The sequence below is a fragment of the Athene noctua genome, chromosome 1 (assembly GCF_965140245.1).
Source record: "Athene noctua chromosome 1, bAthNoc1.hap1.1, whole genome shotgun sequence".
Lineage (NCBI taxonomy): Eukaryota > Metazoa > Chordata > Aves > Strigiformes > Strigidae > Athene > Athene noctua.
The window spans coordinates 262,559,321-262,578,466 of NC_134037.1; the positions used below are offsets into that span (position 1 = coordinate 262,559,321).

The 19,146-nt window shown below is 44.9% G+C and overlaps 1 protein-coding gene across 2 annotated transcripts in view; it reads right to left on the reverse strand.

The window, feature by feature from the left end:
- The window catches only part of GDPD5 (glycerophosphodiester phosphodiesterase domain containing 5), a 177,748-nt gene that overhangs the window by 50,366 nt on the left and 108,236 nt on the right, over positions 1-19,146 (reverse strand). For both annotated transcript variants that reach the window (XM_074918819.1, XM_074918808.1), the window contains exon 3: positions 3,478-3,581. In XM_074918819.1, coding sequence (XP_074774920.1) covers positions 3,478-3,581 — 104 coding nt within the window. The remainder of the gene's footprint in view (positions 1-3,477; positions 3,582-19,146) is intronic.

Genomic DNA, 19,146 nt, shown 5'->3' on the forward strand with positions numbered 1-19,146 from the left:
CATTTTGGCCAAAAGAACAAAGAGCAAGATTGCAGCGCATTGTAAAAACTCCTTATTCTAGTTGAAACTACTTCAGCACACTAACAACCTTGCCAAGAAGGACCTGGGGCTATGGAGGCCATGAGGGTCAGTGAGCCAAGGGGGCACTGCTGCTGTAAGTCAAACTGTGGCGTTAAGAGGGTGTCGCCAGCAGATCAAGGGAAGTTGCTCTCCCTGTTCTGCTCCACACTGGTGAGGTTGCACCAGCACCACAGTGCCCTGATTTGGGCCTCTCTTCAAGGAGGATGTGTAAGGGGTTCAATGCAGAACTACCAAACCAAGATGGTGAGGCACCTGGAGAACAGGGCTTACTAGGAAAGCCTGGGGAAGCTGGGCTTGTTCAGTCTCAGAGAAGAATCTATGAGATGATCTAACTGCTGCCTACGCTGTCTGACACAGTTATGAAGATGAGGAAATCAGACTCTTCCAAGAGGTACAGACACTGTCACAAGGGGAAATGGCCCTCAGAGGTTTGGATGGGAAAAATCTTCTCTCAGAGCGTGGTGCAACGCTGGAACAAGTCCCAGAGACATGGGGAAGTCTTCATCCTTGGGGTTGTCAACCTGGTTTACTGCTGGCAATAGACCTCCTCTGAGGGGCTGGTTGGGCAGATGCTTCCAGTCTTTCTTCACCCACTGTGGTAGAACAGGTCAAAGTAGTTCAGTGTAGTTGGCTACATGTGAAGGAGGAAGACTTCACAAGCATGAGCTTTGGAGGGTGGGAGCAAGCTCAGCAGCTCATTGCACCAGTGTGACCACAATTCTTTGTCCCAGTTCCTCCAGGGAGACCCTGCCAGTAGCTTGGTGTGCTAAGGTCCTGTGCCAAGATGGTGTTTTGCCCCAAAGAGTCCTTCCTCTAGTCTGAGAGAGGTCACAGCTTGCACATATATCAGTGGAGCAGAGAGGGAGGCAACAGGAACAAGTATCAAAGAAATATTATCCACCAAAAGGTAGATGGCTCCATCAAGGAAGCCACCTGAAATATTTATCATCTTCAGGGGAAAGCTGTCACCTCCAGGATCTACCCGAGACTTGACCCAGGCATCTCCTGGTATCTTCTGACTCTGCTTTAGGGACCCGAGATCTCAAGTAGCAGGCCCGGACTCCTCCAAGGCAGCTACCAGAGATATTGTTTCTCTTTTCATGAAAGCTCTCACCTCCAGGATTCACCCAGAGCTACTCCCAGGCATCTCCTGGTCTCTTCCAACCTTTGTTTTAGGGACATGAGATCCCAGGTAGCAGCCCTAGACTCCTCCAAGGAAGCTACCCGAGATGTGTTTTCTCCTGTAAAGGAAGATTTTTGCTCCAGAATCCATCCAAAACTCCTCCCAGGCATGTCCTGGAGTCTTTTGACCTCTGTTTTAGGGAGGCCTAATCCTGGGTAGCAGCCCCAGACTCCCAATATTGCCCTCCCAACAGGGCCCAGAAGTGATAGCCACTGAGGAACAGCAAAAGTGGGGCTTTCTAAGAGACAGGACCTCACTGTATCTCGTCAGCAACAGGCTCACAGCCCTGTTGGGACCAAAATGATGGTTTCATCTCCTTTACACCTCATCTGACTGAAAATTGTTCTGTTTTAATAGAGCCCACACATCTGTGCTGTGAGGGAAGAAGGCCAGGTTCAGCCTGAACGGACCCAGTGGAAATTGTTTCCTCTCTGCCTGGAACCGGCATGGCTGTAATTAAAGCCTCACCCCATGTTATCACCCTCCCTTCCAACCTTTCCGCAGTATTTCAGGCCGTTTTCCAGAAACCCTGCCGTTCTCCTCGACCTCTAGTGCCAGCGCACGGAGCAGGGATCTAATTGGGGTTACAGCACATACAAAGCACTGACCCATTTTCAGCGCTCGAACAGATGCAGCCCTGTTATTCTGCATCCAGAGAGCCTCTTCCACAACTGTTGTGCACAAGAGGACTTGCTTTTCCAGTGCTGTCAATCCAGAAGCACTTCTAGCACCCTGGGTTCCATGGCAGGGGAAGGGGCTTTGGTCTGCACGTGATACTTGTTGAAGCCCAAATTCCTCCTGCATCCAGAGCAGATCTGCACGTTTCCTCCCATTCCTGTATAAATATTCGGGAACCCAAAGTGTTGCAGCACTGCAGCTGCAATGCCCATTCACAGCATTTCCAGGGCTTTGCCTCATCTCTCCATGATTTTTTTTTTTTTTTTGAGCCCTTTCTCATCTTTAAGACAGATTTGGCTTTGCACTGGAGCAGACTAGGAGCACTCACATCCTTTACTGAAGGTATAAACTGGAAGAAAGAGGAGTTCTAAGATACCCTTAAAAAAGAGAGACTTTTTTCATGCTAATAATATAAACAAGAACAACCGTTATGGTTTGGGTTCCCAGAGCATGGGTCTGAGCAAAGAGGAAAACCACACTCCTGGGAGGAAACAGCTCACGTCATCAAGTTAGTAAACACTCTCCATCACACAACCTCAGCATCTAAAGCAGGTGATTTATTTGAGGGATCAACTCCCCACTGCATTTTAAAATACAGTTTACATATTATCTCTGACAAGAAGATGATGTCAAAGCAGTTTGGTTAGAAGAGAGCCCAAGGTACCGTCAAAATGTTTTAAGATTCTGCTGATAGTAAAAGGCAGAATAATTTCCAGCACTGGCAGGAGCTGGCAACACCCCAAACTCCCCAGCACATCCCATTGGAAGGCTTGTTTTCAGCTCCTTTCAACTTTGCAAAATTTTCCACACCCATGTCTGCTTCAGGCTGATTTTTTTGTCATTTATATTCTGTGGAACATTGCAGCCAAATTGCTCAGCCACTTCCAACACCAGCCAACCATAGAAACAAACAAACAAAACACAGCCAGAAAGCTTCTGCATGATCTCAGCACCATCTTTGTTTTCTCATGTTGTTCGCCAGGGAGAACACCTACCCCAAGCTCCATTACAGCCATGCGATGGAGATGCGAGGACACATTACATCTCTCAGTGAAGACAGTCTATTTAACGAAATAACAAGCACCAGGCCAAGAGCGAATGGCCTCAAGCTGCCCAGGGCAGGGTCAGGCTGGCTCTGAGGAAGGATTTCTGTGCAGAAGGGGCTGTTGGGCGTTGGAATGGGCTGCCCAGGGCAGGGGGGAGTCCCCGGGATCCCTGGAGGGGTTGAAGAGTCGGGCTGAGCCAGCGCTGAGGGATCTGGGGGAGTTGGGAAGGGTCAGGGGGAGGGTCATGGTTGGACTGGAGGAGCTGCAAGGGCTTTTCCAACCGCAGTGATTCTGGGATTCTGTGACAGACAGAAGCAGCTCTCCTTCAGTCTTCACCTCCCACCTTGTTTTCCCTTTTCTGTAATTAACAAGTCCATCCAAAGGACCCAAATGCACCCAACCCAGCATCAAACAGCTCTTATAGGTGTATGATGGCAGCCGAATTTGTTAACGGTTTGCCCCTCTCTGCAATGGGGAAGCTCTACTCACCAGTTGATTTCATTGTAGTCATTGTGAACTTCCCACCAGAAGTAAAACCAGATCAGGGTCAGGAAGAAGGACGAGGTGAGGATGAGGAACCAGAGACGCTCCCACTACAGATGGAAAGAGAAGTCAGCATTAATAGCATCACATTCCAGGACCGGTGCCTCATCCTGTCCCACATCTCATCTAGAAGCTGCTGAGGGAGACATTTTCAAGGGCAGATTTCAGACCTTCCTTCCCTGGGTAAGGTGGGAGATGCAACCCCTGTTCCCCAGCTCTGGGCAGAGGGGTCACTTACGTAGATCCATCTTGTATAGGGCTGGGACAGCATTTCTCCAGCTCTCAGGGCATGTGGAATGAGGAAGCATTCCTGGTTACAGAGCTGAGTGTTTTGTTTTGTTGGAGTTTTGGGGGTTTTGTTGTTGGAAGTTTTGGGGTTTTTTTTAGTTTGCTTTTTTTTGAGACAATTGTTTAACTAACTTTTCCATTCACATGCAAGAGATGCAACTTGGCATCTTACTCTCCCATGGGTTCAACCTAAATGACCGAGTAGTAATCACACAGCAAAAACTACACAGCAGGTTAGGGATGATACTACTACAGACATATGAAACCTTACTCCTTCCCCCAGGGCACTCAGATCCTGCAGAGCCAAACCACCCATCCACAACATTTATTCCCACCACCACCACACATGCAAATGTTTTGCAAACAATATGGCAGGAGGAGAGACCACACCAGCATCGGATGAAAGAGTTTTGATGAATGTTTCAAATAATACTCCACACACACCCCCCCTAAAAAAAAAATATCCTTAAAACATCTGTTCAGTGCCCTGCTCCAATAGTATGGGTAAAATCCTAAACCACAAGGACATCCGTGAAGAGAACAGTGTTGCGAGAAACTGTCCCTAACCAGCACCTTTTCCACATGTTCCTTGTTGGTTTTACTCTGCAGGCATTAAATAATCCACACATGTTTCCATTTCATCCAGTCTATTTGGAACAAAACACTGAAATAAATCCTTTATGGAAAATATTCAAATGAATCTTCACAGAATGACCAAGAAGGGATGAAAATTTAAAAAGTGTATGAGCAACTACTACTACTACTACTATAATTTCCTTCCAGACCCTGAGCACAACATTAATCTCCTTTGAAAATGCCCTTTTCTCTAGTGAACTGTCTCATGGCTTTTCAATTATGCAAAATAACGTAACAATATAAACACTGTTTTGGTGATGAGAGAAACACTGCTATCCCTTTGCCTTCCCTTTCCATCTTAAGGGCTGAAGCTATTTATTTAACTGTGTATTGATTATTTTTCATCATGCATCACCCTGGATACCAATCTTGTGATACGGTTCTTCCTTGTATGCTCCATCTTATTAAAAGTGCCAAAGAAGAGCAATAAAAAGGGTTGGAATTACTTATTTTTTGCTGTGCCAAAAATTATGTTTTCTGCTAGACATTCCCAGTTCTTGGCTTGGGGTTATAGTTAAAACATTTTTTTTCAACTCGGCTTCCATCAAACCTCAGTAGCAGCAGGTCCCATGAGGGGTTTCGTGTTCCAGATAAATGGGGCAAAAGGGACCAGAAAGAGGTACAAAGGGATTTCTATAGTGCAACTACTGAGTACATTCAAACTGCTCTGCCATGAGCTTAGAGACTATAATCTCTCCACTTCGTGCACGTATCTGCACCTATGTGCACAGGGGAGCTCCTGGAGGGAAAGCACTGAGGCTGGAATGGGGGTTTTCCCCAAAAGACACCCACCTTTGGTAGCAGGATGCCAGCCACAGCATCTATGTCAGCTCCGTAGCCAACACCAGCTTTCCCCAGTCCCAAACACAGCAGCAAGGCCACAACACCTCTCCACGATGAACCTCCTCCACCCCAGCCACTGCTGCACAACGCTTTCCAACCGAGAGATTTCAGATTAAAATCCACCCATGGAACATCTGGGTTATATAAACACCCAAACCAAAACCCACTCACACCTTCACTCCATCCCACCGAATTCCCCCGGAGGAAGCATTTGCTAACCCTTTCAGAAGTCTATGATTATTTTCTTCTGGCTGCCTTCCAGTCTGCAGATCTCCAAGCTTTCAAACCTCACTTTCCCTATCGTTTCCTGGTCTTTTTCCTCTCCATTTGGGTCTAACACCTTCTTGCACCTATCAGCAACGCTGCCGAATCCATTAACTGGACAGGTTCTTGCAAGGCAATTGAGGTTTAAAGTATCTCAAGTGCTGAGGACCAGCATTGCTACAAAAAAAAAAATCAGCTTTTTAAAGGTCATTATGGGACACACTTGGCCAGTGTTTATGCACTGGATGACACTGATTTGATAAACAGACCAAAGAAAACATTTTAAAACACGTTTGGATGGGTTTTAATTTTTTTTTTCCCCCCTCTCATTTACATGCAAGTAGCATAGCTTGTGTCAAGCTCTCCAAAAGCTATTTTTGGTTTGCCCTTGACGGTGCACTTGCCAGATATATTTGCCTGGCTGATTTTGTGAAAACCCAAATTCTTCAAGGGTTGAGATAGTCCAGTGAGTTCTGGGTGGGTTTTCAGAAGAAAAAGGAACCTCTTCCCAGCACCACTGATGCTATTCAGCACAAACTGAACCAGAGCCTGAACCTAGATGAAATCTGACCTACGTGCACAACGTACTGGATTTACCCTGGGTCCTGTACAACCTCCTTCCAACAGTCCCTCATCAGAAGAGCTTTACAGGCCCCGACTTTTCAAGCTCCTCCATGCTTTAAAGGAAGGTGAAATCTGCAACATGCAACAGCTTTGAGACTCTACTGCCAAAAATAAACAAATCATTTCATCCTGATCACTCAATCACAGCCACAAGTAGGTAGAGGAAACAGTGCCACTTCACCTACAGAAACTCAGGCAGAACCACTAGACAGTTTGAAGGTGCTTGAAAAGACATCCGTATTTTCAGCTCTATGAGATTTTATAAGAATGTCAGCACTGATGTTTTTGGCAGTTGTTCTAGAAAAACCTTCTCTTTCCCTCTTCCCTTTCAGTTTCTCTTTACACTGGGATAAGACAGACATGCTCACTAGTTACCAATTACGTGCACTAAGCTTAAACATGCTCAGCTCCCACAGCACTCTCTCTGTTCCTGCAAACAAACTTGACCAAACACATCTGCATTAGCACCTTCATTCCCATCAGAATCCATTTTGGAAGTAGCTCAGCACTTTGTCCTGCTTTCTGTGCTCTGGTTCACATCACTAAAGGGCTCTGGGTGAAGCTAAACCACAAGGTGCACTCCAGGAGTAAACCCAATGCACCTCAACTACCAATGGGCACTCAGTCCACAAGACCAGATTAGAGTTAGCCCTAAATGACCGCACCACCACTTCTAAAATGCTTGGACCATGGATGTCAGGATCTCAGCATCAACCACCTCCTTCCATAAACCTCTTCTCTTGGGCCGCACTACTCGTTAATACAGACATAGACATGATGTCTTACAGAATGGCACAGAACAGTATTAACCTTGTTATATCGACATTTAATTTTAAAGGAAAGCAATAAATGAAGAGTCACCTTTTTCCTCCAGTTAAATGACCAGAGAGGACACATATCACGTGATCAGTTAACCTCAAAAAACCCCACTTGGTATATGGAGGAAGTCTTCGCAGAGCACACCCACTGAGATGGTCACAGCCCAAAGAAGGATGGAGAAACTATCAATTAAAATAAGAAAACTGATGAAGTGAGAATATTAAAAAGTGTCAGGCACAGGTTGAAGATTCTGCACTGCAGAAGCACTTTTAAAAACAGGTATCTTGCATGTATCACTCTCCTTGTGATCTCAGGCCTACTGTGGGACCACTTCTAGCAAAGGGAATAAGATTTCTTACTCCAAGAGTATCTAGACATAATCAGAAGAGCCCCAAAAGGAAATGAAAATTGAGACATGTTACCAAGTTGCAGTTTGTCAGTGACTTAAAATTTGTTTAAATCACAGAATCCTTAAAAAAAACAAAACCCAACAAAAAAAAAAATATCAGCTCTTCATCCACATTCTCCACCGCTTTTGTGCATCTCCAATCCCAACCCTATGTCAGGTGGAAGTATAACCAACTCCAAAGAAAGGGATGACGGGGAAAAAAGAAATTAAAGAAATTTGCCACAGAAAGAGCCAGCTTGTGATTCAACTGTGAAATCAGTTCAACGTGTTTTACCTGCACTTGTGCTGCAAGTTTTAATCTTACTTGTTTGAAACAGCCCTGAAATTCCTAGTGCAGAAGCGATTTTTCCAATCTGGGGATTCAGTTTGGTTAACTGAAGCCTTCACCAGCCTCTTCTGCTGCAACTCCCCAACCCAGATGGTCTCAGCATTATTTACCACCTGGCACTGGTGGCACAGGAAGGCAGAGAGGCTCAGGAAGATAATTTTGTTTCCTGTAAAATCTGTAGGAGATATTATGAAGTTCATCTACATACACACTCCCACCCACCCCTCCTACAAGGACTATTTCAATTTAGTCCAACTTGCTATATTAGAAGCAATGAGATTTCTCACCATTTCGACATTCTAGCCGATCACACATGCGCTAGAAGACATCTCTTAGTGTGATACCGTTTGTAAAGCAAAGAAATTCTTCAACGAACAAATCCATGCTTTTTAAAGTTTTAGAGAAGGTTCCCTGGCTGTCACTAGGAAAGTGATCCTCTGCTAAAACTAGCCACATGCAGAGCTAATGCACATTTGTCTCCCACAGCTACTCCCTGATGAATTACAGGGTGAACACAACTTGACCTCGTGCCATTGCAGAGAAGCCAGAACCATATCCAGTTGAAAATTGACTTGATGAACCTTTAACAAGCCTTTAGGTCACCATTATCTTCCCAATAAGGAGATCAGCACAGCATCAGGCTCTAAATAGTGTGGTTTAGACTTAGAACAGAGAAGGAACGTTTATCTTAAGATCTTAATATCAAGATTGCCTATGGTGTGACTATCACTGCATTTACATGTGCCCCTCTTCCTGAGGTTTAAATATTTTTTATAATTTTTTCATATAATATTTTATAAGCTAGGTCTATCAGAAAGTACGTCCCAAGCTCTAACTGGGGCATACAGGCAAAGCAGAGGGATACAACATGTGTGACCACATTAAATTGCGTATTTACTACATGTACACCTGAAGATCATTGAAATGCTGTGCAATGAGCTAAGCTGCCCCCCTCACTCTTTCTTTGCACCCATCTGGAGGAGGCGGCGGCAGCTGCTTTTTCAGAAAGGACAGTACACTCTTGGCTCAAGGTCTGCTCCATTAAAGCCAAGAAAAGCCAGACCTAGAGCCAGCTGATTTGCTGGCAGCCTATGGATTAAGCAGAGCATAAACTTTTTGCTTCGCTGGAGTCACTCCGGTTGACACTAGCCCTGATCCACCTGTAGTGGTTGCTGGAGACCTCTGTCAGCTCATCCCAACCTCACGAGTAGCAGGACTTGCCTCCTTGAGATGCACCTACATCTTCTGGCCTTGGAATAAAACTGCAGGAGCCCCTCTAAAGCAAACCCACCACCTCCAGCATCCTCTCTGGCACCCAGAAGGAACAAAGCGTTTCGAAAAGAACTGGAAAGTGAGAAGCCTGCTTTGAACTGTGAATGGGTAAGAGGAAATGCCAGTGCTGCATGGATTAAGGCTCCATTCCTACACGGATTAGCTCATTGCAATCAACAGCCCAATCAATCAATCAATGTGGGCGAAGCTGGGTACCTTCCAACTTGTGCATCCCTAGAAGCTTTCTGGTCAAGGAAGTCGAATACCGCTGCTAGCTTGCCCCAGTTTATACCAGTATAGCTACTTATGGCAGCTCACAGATGGAAACAGACTTTTTTTTTTTTTTTACAGTCCCCCTTTTGACTCACATGCAACTGTGAGGATTGCACCAATGCTCACATCCAACCCTCTGTGGCAGTAGGTCCCCAAAGCTCTCCCAGAGCAGCTAAAACCACAGCAAGCAAGATTTCACCTAAAGGGCCTTAAATATAGGGGTGAGGCTGGGGTTTCTTGGAAGTGAGAAGAGGCACAAAAATTTCTTTCCTGATTAAAAGGTAGTCTGTTTAAAAGACTAAAAACCAGAAAACATTAACAACTTTACACTAAGCCACCACTGAGACCAAATGAAAACAACTTCTCCAAAACAGTAGGTTAAGTCAGATGAGCGCAGCAAGTGGGGTACCATAATTTTATTCCTCACAATACCCCATGAAAACTTTTCACAGAGACCTTAAGGGGTATTAAAAGAAGGCAAGAATGAACCTGCATCCATAATTCAAGCAAGTTGACTCTACAGGTGCTTTGGTCTTTTAACAGCATTTAATAAAACAGAGGACTGTTCTTTGACAGAGGGGCTCAAACAGCAAAATTTAAAAAAAAAAAAAAAAGAGGGAAAACTAAACTATTGTTTCCCTCCAGAGTTAAAGCTCCCTTAGCCTGGAGGGCCTCAAAATCAAGAAAGATAACTATCATTTACAAAAAGAAGCCAAAAACCCAAAACCGCAGAGCAAGGGAAAAAAAAAAAAATAAATAAAGCACCCTTCACCACAGACCACTATGTAAAGAGCCAACGTTCATCTGAAGAGCAAAGACAGGAAAGATGGGCAGCACTTGCTACCGGCCGGAAAAACAGCATGACAGCAGGGAGGCTGAAGGGCAGCAAAAAGGATCAGATGAACCCCACTAAAAATCAATAGAAAAATGTCAACTCACTTCCCTGCACTCTGGCTTTGAACCAAAAAAAAAAAATCTTTTATTGCTAGATTCATTATTTCAGAAAAGTGGATAAACTGAGTTCCCTTTCAATTCTGCATTCCTCTTGGCTGTTAATTTATATTTCACACTGCACCAGGAAATCACTCGTCATTAAACGTTACTGGCAGAGCAGACTCGCCCCTTGCCTCATTGCTACTTCGAGCAGAACCAAGGTTTACTCTGCCAAAACTGTTCAGAGATCCCCTTCCTCTGTTTAAATATGTATTTTTTCAAATTTCTTAAAATAGCTGGCTTCCAAATCCAAAAAACTGAACGCTCTATGGTCCCACGTTTTGAAAAAAAAAAATCAGTGCAAACCGCAGCAATAAAAACATCTCACTTCTCCACATTAACACTGAGCTATCATAAACATGGTGCAGAGTAATCCAACCTAACAAGTTAAAATTATTTTTCCATTTCACCTGCTGATAGGATCTGTGTTTTAGTCAGAGGTTTCTGTGATCAGCGATGTTAAGCCTGTATATTTAATATAACCAGCTACTAAAAAAACATGGAAGGAAGTTACTCCACACTGAAAAAATAGCAAGTGTATTTATCTAGAGCTACCCTGGACAAAAATTATTATCTATGCATATGCAAAGCTACAGCAGTTTCCATGTACAGTCAATCAGAGGTTTGCTCCAAACAAAGGTTTCGATTAAATGATCTAAATTTGCTCTGGAGGAAGCTGGCCCTCTTTGTTGGCTATATAAAGAGCCCCTGAAACCATCTCACTTTCAACACCTACGACTAGACGGTGTGAATATTTCCCCACCATCCAACCCATAGGTCTCTCTTTCTGCCAACATTAATAGAAACATTCCTCCTCCAGTCCCCATGACCGGAGAGGATTTTCATGAGAACTTTGCGTACAAGGAGGGCCAAACAGTCTCAATTTTCAGCCTGCTCCCTCCAGCATCTCTGCAAGTACAACTTTTCACAGAATCACAGAATCAACTAGGTTGGAAAGGACCTTGAAGATCATCCAGTCCAACCATTAACCTAACATTGACAGTTCCCAACTCCCCCAGATCCCTCAGCGCTGGCTCAGCCCGACTCTTCAACCCCTCCAGGGATCCCGGGGACTCCCCCCTGCCCTGGGCAGCCCATTCCAACGCCCAACAGCCCCTTCTGCACAGAAATCCTTCCTCAGAGCCAGCCTGACCCTGCCCTGGGCAGCTTGAGGCCATTCCCTCGGGGCCTGGCGCTGGGGCCTTGGCTCCAGAGACTCATCCCCCCTCTCTGCCCCCTCCTGGCAGGGAGTTGCAGAGGGCCAGGAGGTCTCCCCTCAGCCTCCTCTGCTCCAGACTGAACCCCCCCAGTTCCCCCAGCCGCTCCCCAGCAGACCTGTGCTCCAGACCCTGCCCCAGCTCCGTTGCCCTTCTCTGGCCACGCTCGAGTCATTCAATGGCCTTTTTGGGGTGAGGGGCCAACTCAAGCCAGGACCATGGTGTGCCATGTGAGGTGGCAGATGTGCCTGCTGGAGAGCCTCTCCCAGCATAGCTTGCACTCCCCAGCTAGAAACGAAAGAACAGTTGGAGAGACAGGCTGGTTTCTGGAATTGCCAGTCATCCAACATGAAGAAGGCTCTTGTTCAAATCGAAGTGCCTCCGGGAAGTCATGGCTTTCAGTCTTCATGGCAGGCCCTACCCATTCTCTGTCTCCTGAAAACAATAAACCTCCTGTTCATTCATTAAAAATAATTAAATAAGTAAATAAAAATCAAACTAGAACAGGAAGAAGCTTTTTGACAATGTCTTCCCCCTGCCTTTCCTTTTTTTTGTCAGAAAAATTCCGGTGGTGAAAGACAGAAACCTTTTGTAAGAAATATAATATTTTTAAAGCAATTTCTTGCTGAAGGGCATCTTCGCTTGAGGCTGGAATTTCTGGTCAGAGGAAACTGGAGAGAGACTGAGCCTGCCCCAAACCTGGCAGCACATTGGTCAGGACACACACAAGTAGACAGAGAACAACAGCATGTGGATCTGACCACACATATGTACACACACAAAAAAAAACCCAAAACAAACATGGTCATCTTTCCCCAGTTTCATCTAGCTGTTCATGTTACTGGAACAACTGCAGCTGCAAACTGGATAATGTGGAAAAAATAAAGGGGGAAAACCCAGAGGTCTGGAGGGGTGATATGACAGACTGAAGATAGGGGCAAGTGACAGGGACAGACCTCAGCCTCCTGAATGCCAGCTATCATAACCCTGGCCACCAATCTCATTGGCTTTTTACTTGCACACAACTCAATCTTGAGTCCATGCTCTGTCGGCTTCGGTCTTCTCCCCATCACAGGTCTCCTCTATAGCTGGAGAGCCATCCTACATCAGTTCTCTGCCAGCACTCGGGTCTCTGGACAACAGCTATTTTAGACTGCTTGGTTGATTTAATACACCCTGGCAAGATTTGCTTACAGTTGTAAGGATATCATCCAGGAGCAAATCAGGGCTACTCAATTTTGTTAGAAGTACATCAAAACCACTAGAGCAAAGCAATAACTTCAAACAAGTTACATTAATACCTCCATAGCTCCACACAGATCAGATGTCCAGATGCCCACTGGCTTCCCTTAGGCTATGGTAAGATCTCCCTGAATCTCTCCCTCTGTTCTTGGCCCCATCCCTATATATCTAAACATTTCTTCTCCCATCACTCCTTTTAAATTCAAGTCTTCACACCAGAAGCAAGCGCCTACCAGTTTAAATGCAGAGCTTTCAGAAGAGCAGAGATACAGTAACCAGAGCAGCTAAGCAACCTGTGGATGAATCTCATCACCCTCTCCCCCACCAGAAGGTATTTATCATTTTCCCACAAGACACTGTAAATCTGTGCTGAAGGCTTTATGTTCAGACAGCATTGAGACACCCAGTAACAGCCAGGCCCTCAAACTTGCAAATACAGCAAGACAGAAAAGGTATTTTATCTTCCTACAGTGCACACCGTCCCTGCGTTCCCAAATATCCATGAGCTCAGGCACCCGCCTTTAGCAAATGAATGGATTTCCTTGAAAGATCAAGGCCACACAGCCCTAAATAACTGCTCTCTACTTCAAGAGCAAATACAAGAACTGGACTCAAATTGGAGCACCACCATTACTCAAGTGTGTTTTCAGGTCGTTTAAATTCACTCCCAGATACAATGAAGATTTTACTAATGAGTCTTCACTACACTACTTTCTGACATTTCCAAGAATCAGTTTCCTGCAGGCATTTATCAGTATTAACTTAGAGCGGAAAGGAGGCAAGCTAACATTTATCCAGTGAATACAAAAGAAAAATCGACAGCATGATTCTTCATTTCCGGATTACCCAATTGGACCTCATTCAAACAAACAAAAGAAAAGTCTTCTTCAAGCAAGTTATTAAATCATCTCTGAAGATGAAAGATGACTACATCTCCCAGCTGTGCCCATTAGAAATGGGAACTGAGGATAAGCAAGAATAAATATCAGCTGGAGCATTTTGTCAACATGCACAATACTTCAGTTCCTACAGTGAAGTTACACAATTTCATTAATAACTCATGGTATGTGAATGCATAATCCTTGAAACAGCCACTCGTGTACTATAAACGCGAAGTTTTCCATCCCAGTAGATTCTGAGCTCATTAGCTGCGATCACAGTGTCAAAGATCAAGTGCAGATCCCAATAAACATTTAAAGATAAAATAACTGAGGCCGCAAGGGGCCTTTGGCAGGCTCTGCTCTAAACTCCCACTCAAAGCAAGGCCAGCTCAGGTCAGGTTGCTTAGGGCAATGTCCCAGCAAGGTATGAATGTCTCCAAGGAAGGAAATTCCCACCCTGCTCTGGGTCCTGCTCCAGGGTTTGACCACTCTTATGGGGAGAAACATTCCTAGTGTCTAACCGGAATTTCCCTTGGTGCAGCTTGTGTCCATTACCTCTTGCCAAGAGCCATCATCTTCTCTACAGTCACTCCTTAGACAGTTGTGGAGAGCAGTAGGATCATCCCTTCCCTTCTCCTGCTGCACAACCCCAGCTCTCAGCCTCTCCTCATATGTCCCAGGCTCCAGTTCCAACCAGTTTGGTGACCTTGCTGGCCTTGCTTCTGTCTTACTGCCTGCCTTGGTTTTAGGGACCCCCAAAACCAGACTTAGTGCTCAGATGTGGTTTCTCAAGTGTCAGTAGAGAGGAAAACCCACATCCCTCCCGCTGTTGGCTGCACTGCTACTATTACAGCCCAGGATGCAATTGGCTTTCACTGCCAAAAGTACATCCAATAGCTCAATCTCATATTGCAGAGGGATATAACAAAGGGAAAGTACTTTGCACTCTAAGGATTTGAGGCATTTAAGTGAGCAAATCAATATACTTGACTCATAGATGTTGACCTACCAGACCTTACGAACATTGGGAACAGAATCAAGGCGCCTGGGCTTCAATTCCTTCACCTTAAAGAGGCTGCAGAGGGATGAGGCTTTCATCTCTCTGTTGGATTTAAGATTCTTGAACCCAAGAGAGAGCAGGCAGCAGTCTGCGGGACTCCACAGAGCGCAGTCAGCTCTTGCAGTTCTTCAGCCTGTCCAAAGGCTTCATCTAACATCTCCCCATCTAACAACCAAGAGCACGAACATCTGGTGCAAAACTCCACTTGAACACATTCTCCAGCTCTTCCTTTTTACTCCATCCTCAACTTTCTCTCTTTTCCCCATCTTTCCTTAGTTCTTCAAATCTCATAAGGTATGGGACTTTTACCATTTGCTACAGCCCTCTCCAGGCAGGAGACAGACTGATTAGGACACATCTGTCAGCGCAACTAATTTGAGCCAGCCTGGCCACTTCATAAACACTGCAAAGGTTTTAGCTGATTCACTACTCCTAGGCAACACACTGTGGTCTTTAATAAGAGGCATCTGCCAATAAATAAATTTTAAACAAGCAAGACAATGAGTCTGAAAGTAAGGAGAAAAATATTCCTGCCATTCCAGCTGCTTAGGCTTCGATGGCTAACCAGATGCTTCCTAAAGTAAGTCATTGTACATGTCAGACATATCTTATTTGATTATTGAAAGACTAAGCTAGTAACTCTCTGCACACCTTGTTAGAGAAGGCCATGAATGAGATTTCTGAGTTGTGACATGCTCCATTTACAATTCAATTTAGCAGGTCAAAGAAAGTGGCAGAGAACATATTATTGAAATATGTGTTCCTGCTGGGGCTGCCACAATTGAACTGTGGATCAGCAGATGCAACAAAGAGAGCGCCAAATCTCTAAAAATAACATTATTATACTTTGTAAAGCACCTCAGCTCCCAGCCTCCAAAAACACAACCGGAAAGCATAGACAGGACTGCTAATTCCCTCCAGGCTTCAGGGCCTGCAGCCTTGCAAAGCTGAGGAGCCATCAGGCAGTTTTGCTTGCCCAGGTAGCAAGCAAAGGGATAACGGTATCCAAACCAAGGGATAACCAACACTTGCCTGCCTTTTCTTTCCCCCACACTCTGCCATTACAGAGGACCAGTTTCTCTCTAAGTGTACTTCACGGAACAGAGGGAACATCTATCTGTATCCCAGCAGCTGTAGTTGTCACAAAAAAATGCTGGCAACTCTTGATGGTGCTGTGACAGGAATTCCTGTGTCATTCCAGAGATGGTGCACAGCTGGAGCCAGGGCTGTTTCTGGCTATTAGTGGCCCCAGGAGACTCTCTGCAGCAATAATGTCTTGGACCAGCTCTGCCTCCTGCAATTATATCCTCCCTCTTTCATTCAGCGCAGAGGTAAAACAAAAATCCCTCAGGGAGCCTCCGATTCATGAGAAAACAGGACAGAGCGATAGGGGTTCCCCATCTACCCCTCCGCAGCATGATTTACTCTCCTTTCATAGCTCCTGACAATGGGTTTTAAATCGACTGGATCTTTCCCAAACAGCATAACAGCGATACCCAATGCTCCTGGCCATACTAATGGAAGGATTCAAATATTACAAACCTATTACTGATGCTAATGATGCACTATTGCTTTTCTCTTTACCAAACACTTTGCTTATTTGGAGATTGAGGGGAGGCAGCTATCTTTCCTGGTTTAAATAGGTCCAGCTCTTCCAGTCTTTGAGTCTCTGAGGCTCATCTAAAAAAAAAAACAAAACAAAACAAAATATAGCCCCTTGTTCTCGCACAGACCAACCAGATTAGGTCCAAAGCCGTGCCTGAAGTGGAGCACATTGCTGGATATAGCATCCCCGCTGAGCTCTCATCAGCATCAAGCAGCAGGAAGACTGCATCCTCGATGCCTCCTGAGGATGTAATTCCTGCTAACACATCTCAGTCTCATGATAGTCCTTTTCACAGGCACATGATGTTGTTGACTTGCATTCAGCTTACAGCTCACTTTAATTAAAGCACCAACATCCTGAGGCAATGGGTTTTAAGAATAAAAATAGGTTTAATAAAAAAAACTATGTAAATTAACTAAGAGAGGCAATGAAAGCTATTAAATGTAATGGCCTCAATACCACCCCTTACTCAAGAAATCTCAGAAAAACTGATTACCGGAAGGATTGTTTTGTGCACATCCTGGGGGTTTTGGAAGGTCTTTCCCTAACTGTCTGCATCTGTCCCCAACTAGAAATAGGACATTTGGCTAGGTGGGTCTTATACCAGGCCTAGGAAAGGTTGTAGTCATTAAAAACCCCAGACATCTTCAGCAAAGCTGTGACCCAACCACCCTGCATCTCAACAGATCACTCACATCAGAGGAAAAAGCTCTGCATTAGCCTTTGCTGATCCTATTTCTGTCCTGGCCCCAGGCTGCTTTTGCAGTTTGTCCAGCTCAGTCTAATCCCAGGCTCCGACATGACTCCAGCCCTTTCCTCTGCGGTGTTTACGAGTTTAATAAGCATGGATTTCATTAGGAAGAACAGCGGATAGGATAAATACTTAATATTTATCCCTATTTAAAGAGAATTACTGCATTGCAGGAGTATTTACAGGGATTCTGCTGTAAAATGCTCTGGTTCAGAGCAAATAGTCCTATCCCAAATAGTCTGATACAGATGTCAAATGGATTCAGTGGCAAAGGACAGGATGGGGAGAAGAAACAGCCAGTAAGCCGATTTCTTGGACAGTTTCTTTCCCTTGCTGCATCTTACTGTCAGCAGCAAATGTCTGCAAACCAAACACTAAGCATGCTACTTTGTCATGGTGCTTGGCACCAAAAAAAAAAAACACCACCCACAAAAAAAAAAAACACCACCCCACCCCCCCCAGGGATTTCTTTGCTGGTTGAAAGGGTGAGAACATCAACAGACAGTGCTGGAAGACAAAAACCTGACAGTAAGAGAGGCAATGGGTGCCATTCTTGGTATCAATATGAGGTCTTCCACCTTCCCTCAAAAGGTAAGACAGAATCACAGAATCAACTGGGTTGGAAATGACCTTGAAGATCATCCAGTCCAACCATTAACCCAGCACTGACAGTTCCCAACTACATCATATCCCTAAACATTAAGTCAACCCAACTCTTCAACCCCTCCAGGGATGGGGACTCCACCACCTCCCTGGGCAGCCCATTCCAACGCCCAACAACCCCTTCTGGGAAGAAATAAATACTTCCTTCAAATTCAACTTCGAGACCTTCAACTTGAAAGGAGGAGTCAAAAGAGATGCACAGAAAGCAGGACCAGATGTTCACAGAATGGCCACGAAGCTCACCCTGGCAGTGGCAGTCTGAAAGGACTCCCGTATCACTGCCCAGATTAGACTCTGTTTGGGTCTAGGAAAATCCTGCTTAGCTCCCTGCTTCATATGAACAGACACCAACATGTTGTACCTCCAGACAAGATGACAGGCTATGCATGTGAAGTTTTCCATCCCCAAAGCCAAACTTGTAAACAACAGCAAGGAAAGCTATAAAACAGTAGCTAGATAAATGCTCGCATTATTCAGAAGTCACGGTCCGGAAGGCACAAAAATGATGATGACATTACGCAAAAATTATTGGCTAATAAAAGCTGCCACAAAGAAGCTGAAGATCTGCCTTATGCATCGTCCCCTTTCCACCTTCCAGCAGCTCTGACAAATCACACATCACTATTGTTGTAATTGAGCATTTTCTGTGATGTTTATAACTCTGGCAGAGCAAAGTCAAATTATGTAACAACAACTCTGCCACATTTGTCTAGAGGGAAACCACGAGACTCCCCTGCAGCTACTTCCTTTCAATATCCATCACCACGAATAAAATGCAAGCAGCCAACGTGAAGGCAGAAGTAGTAAGTTGTTCCCATCCTGTTTTAAACAGGAGCAAGAGCAGGACTGCTCTCTGCATGTGTTGAAAAAGGCATTGCAACTGCTTTGTTTCCTGGTGCTTTCCACTGGCAGACCAGCACACAAACTGTTCAAATCCCAAAATAAGGGTACTGGGTCAATTAAACTTCTGTTTCTTCTCTTCATTTACCATATGACCGTATTTACTGCAGTAAAAGCACAAGGACACACAATGAGCAGAGGACATCACAAGTGAGATGAGGTCAGGAGCCCCCAGGGAGGGACATTCCTGATTTGCCTTTCCAGAATCAAAGCAAACTTAACATTTCTGCTGGGACGCCCAGTGGGTGCCCCTGAAGCCAACCAAAGCACCCTGGGAGGATGCTCTTTGGAGAGAAAGCTCAGTTCATGTCCTTGCCATAAAATGTTTGCAGTTTCAGAAAAGGCATTTTAATCTCTCTCATATTCTCATCGTCAAAATGGGGATAACGATCCCTCTCATCAAAAGCTGTGCATTGATTAAAACACTTCAACTCCTCCAATGGAAGGCATTACAGAAATATTGTCTGCCGTACCACTGCTTCTGTACCTTCTTGTACTCGAGAGGTGGGGGTTTTTTTTAAAGTAGCACCACAGCCAGCCTGACTT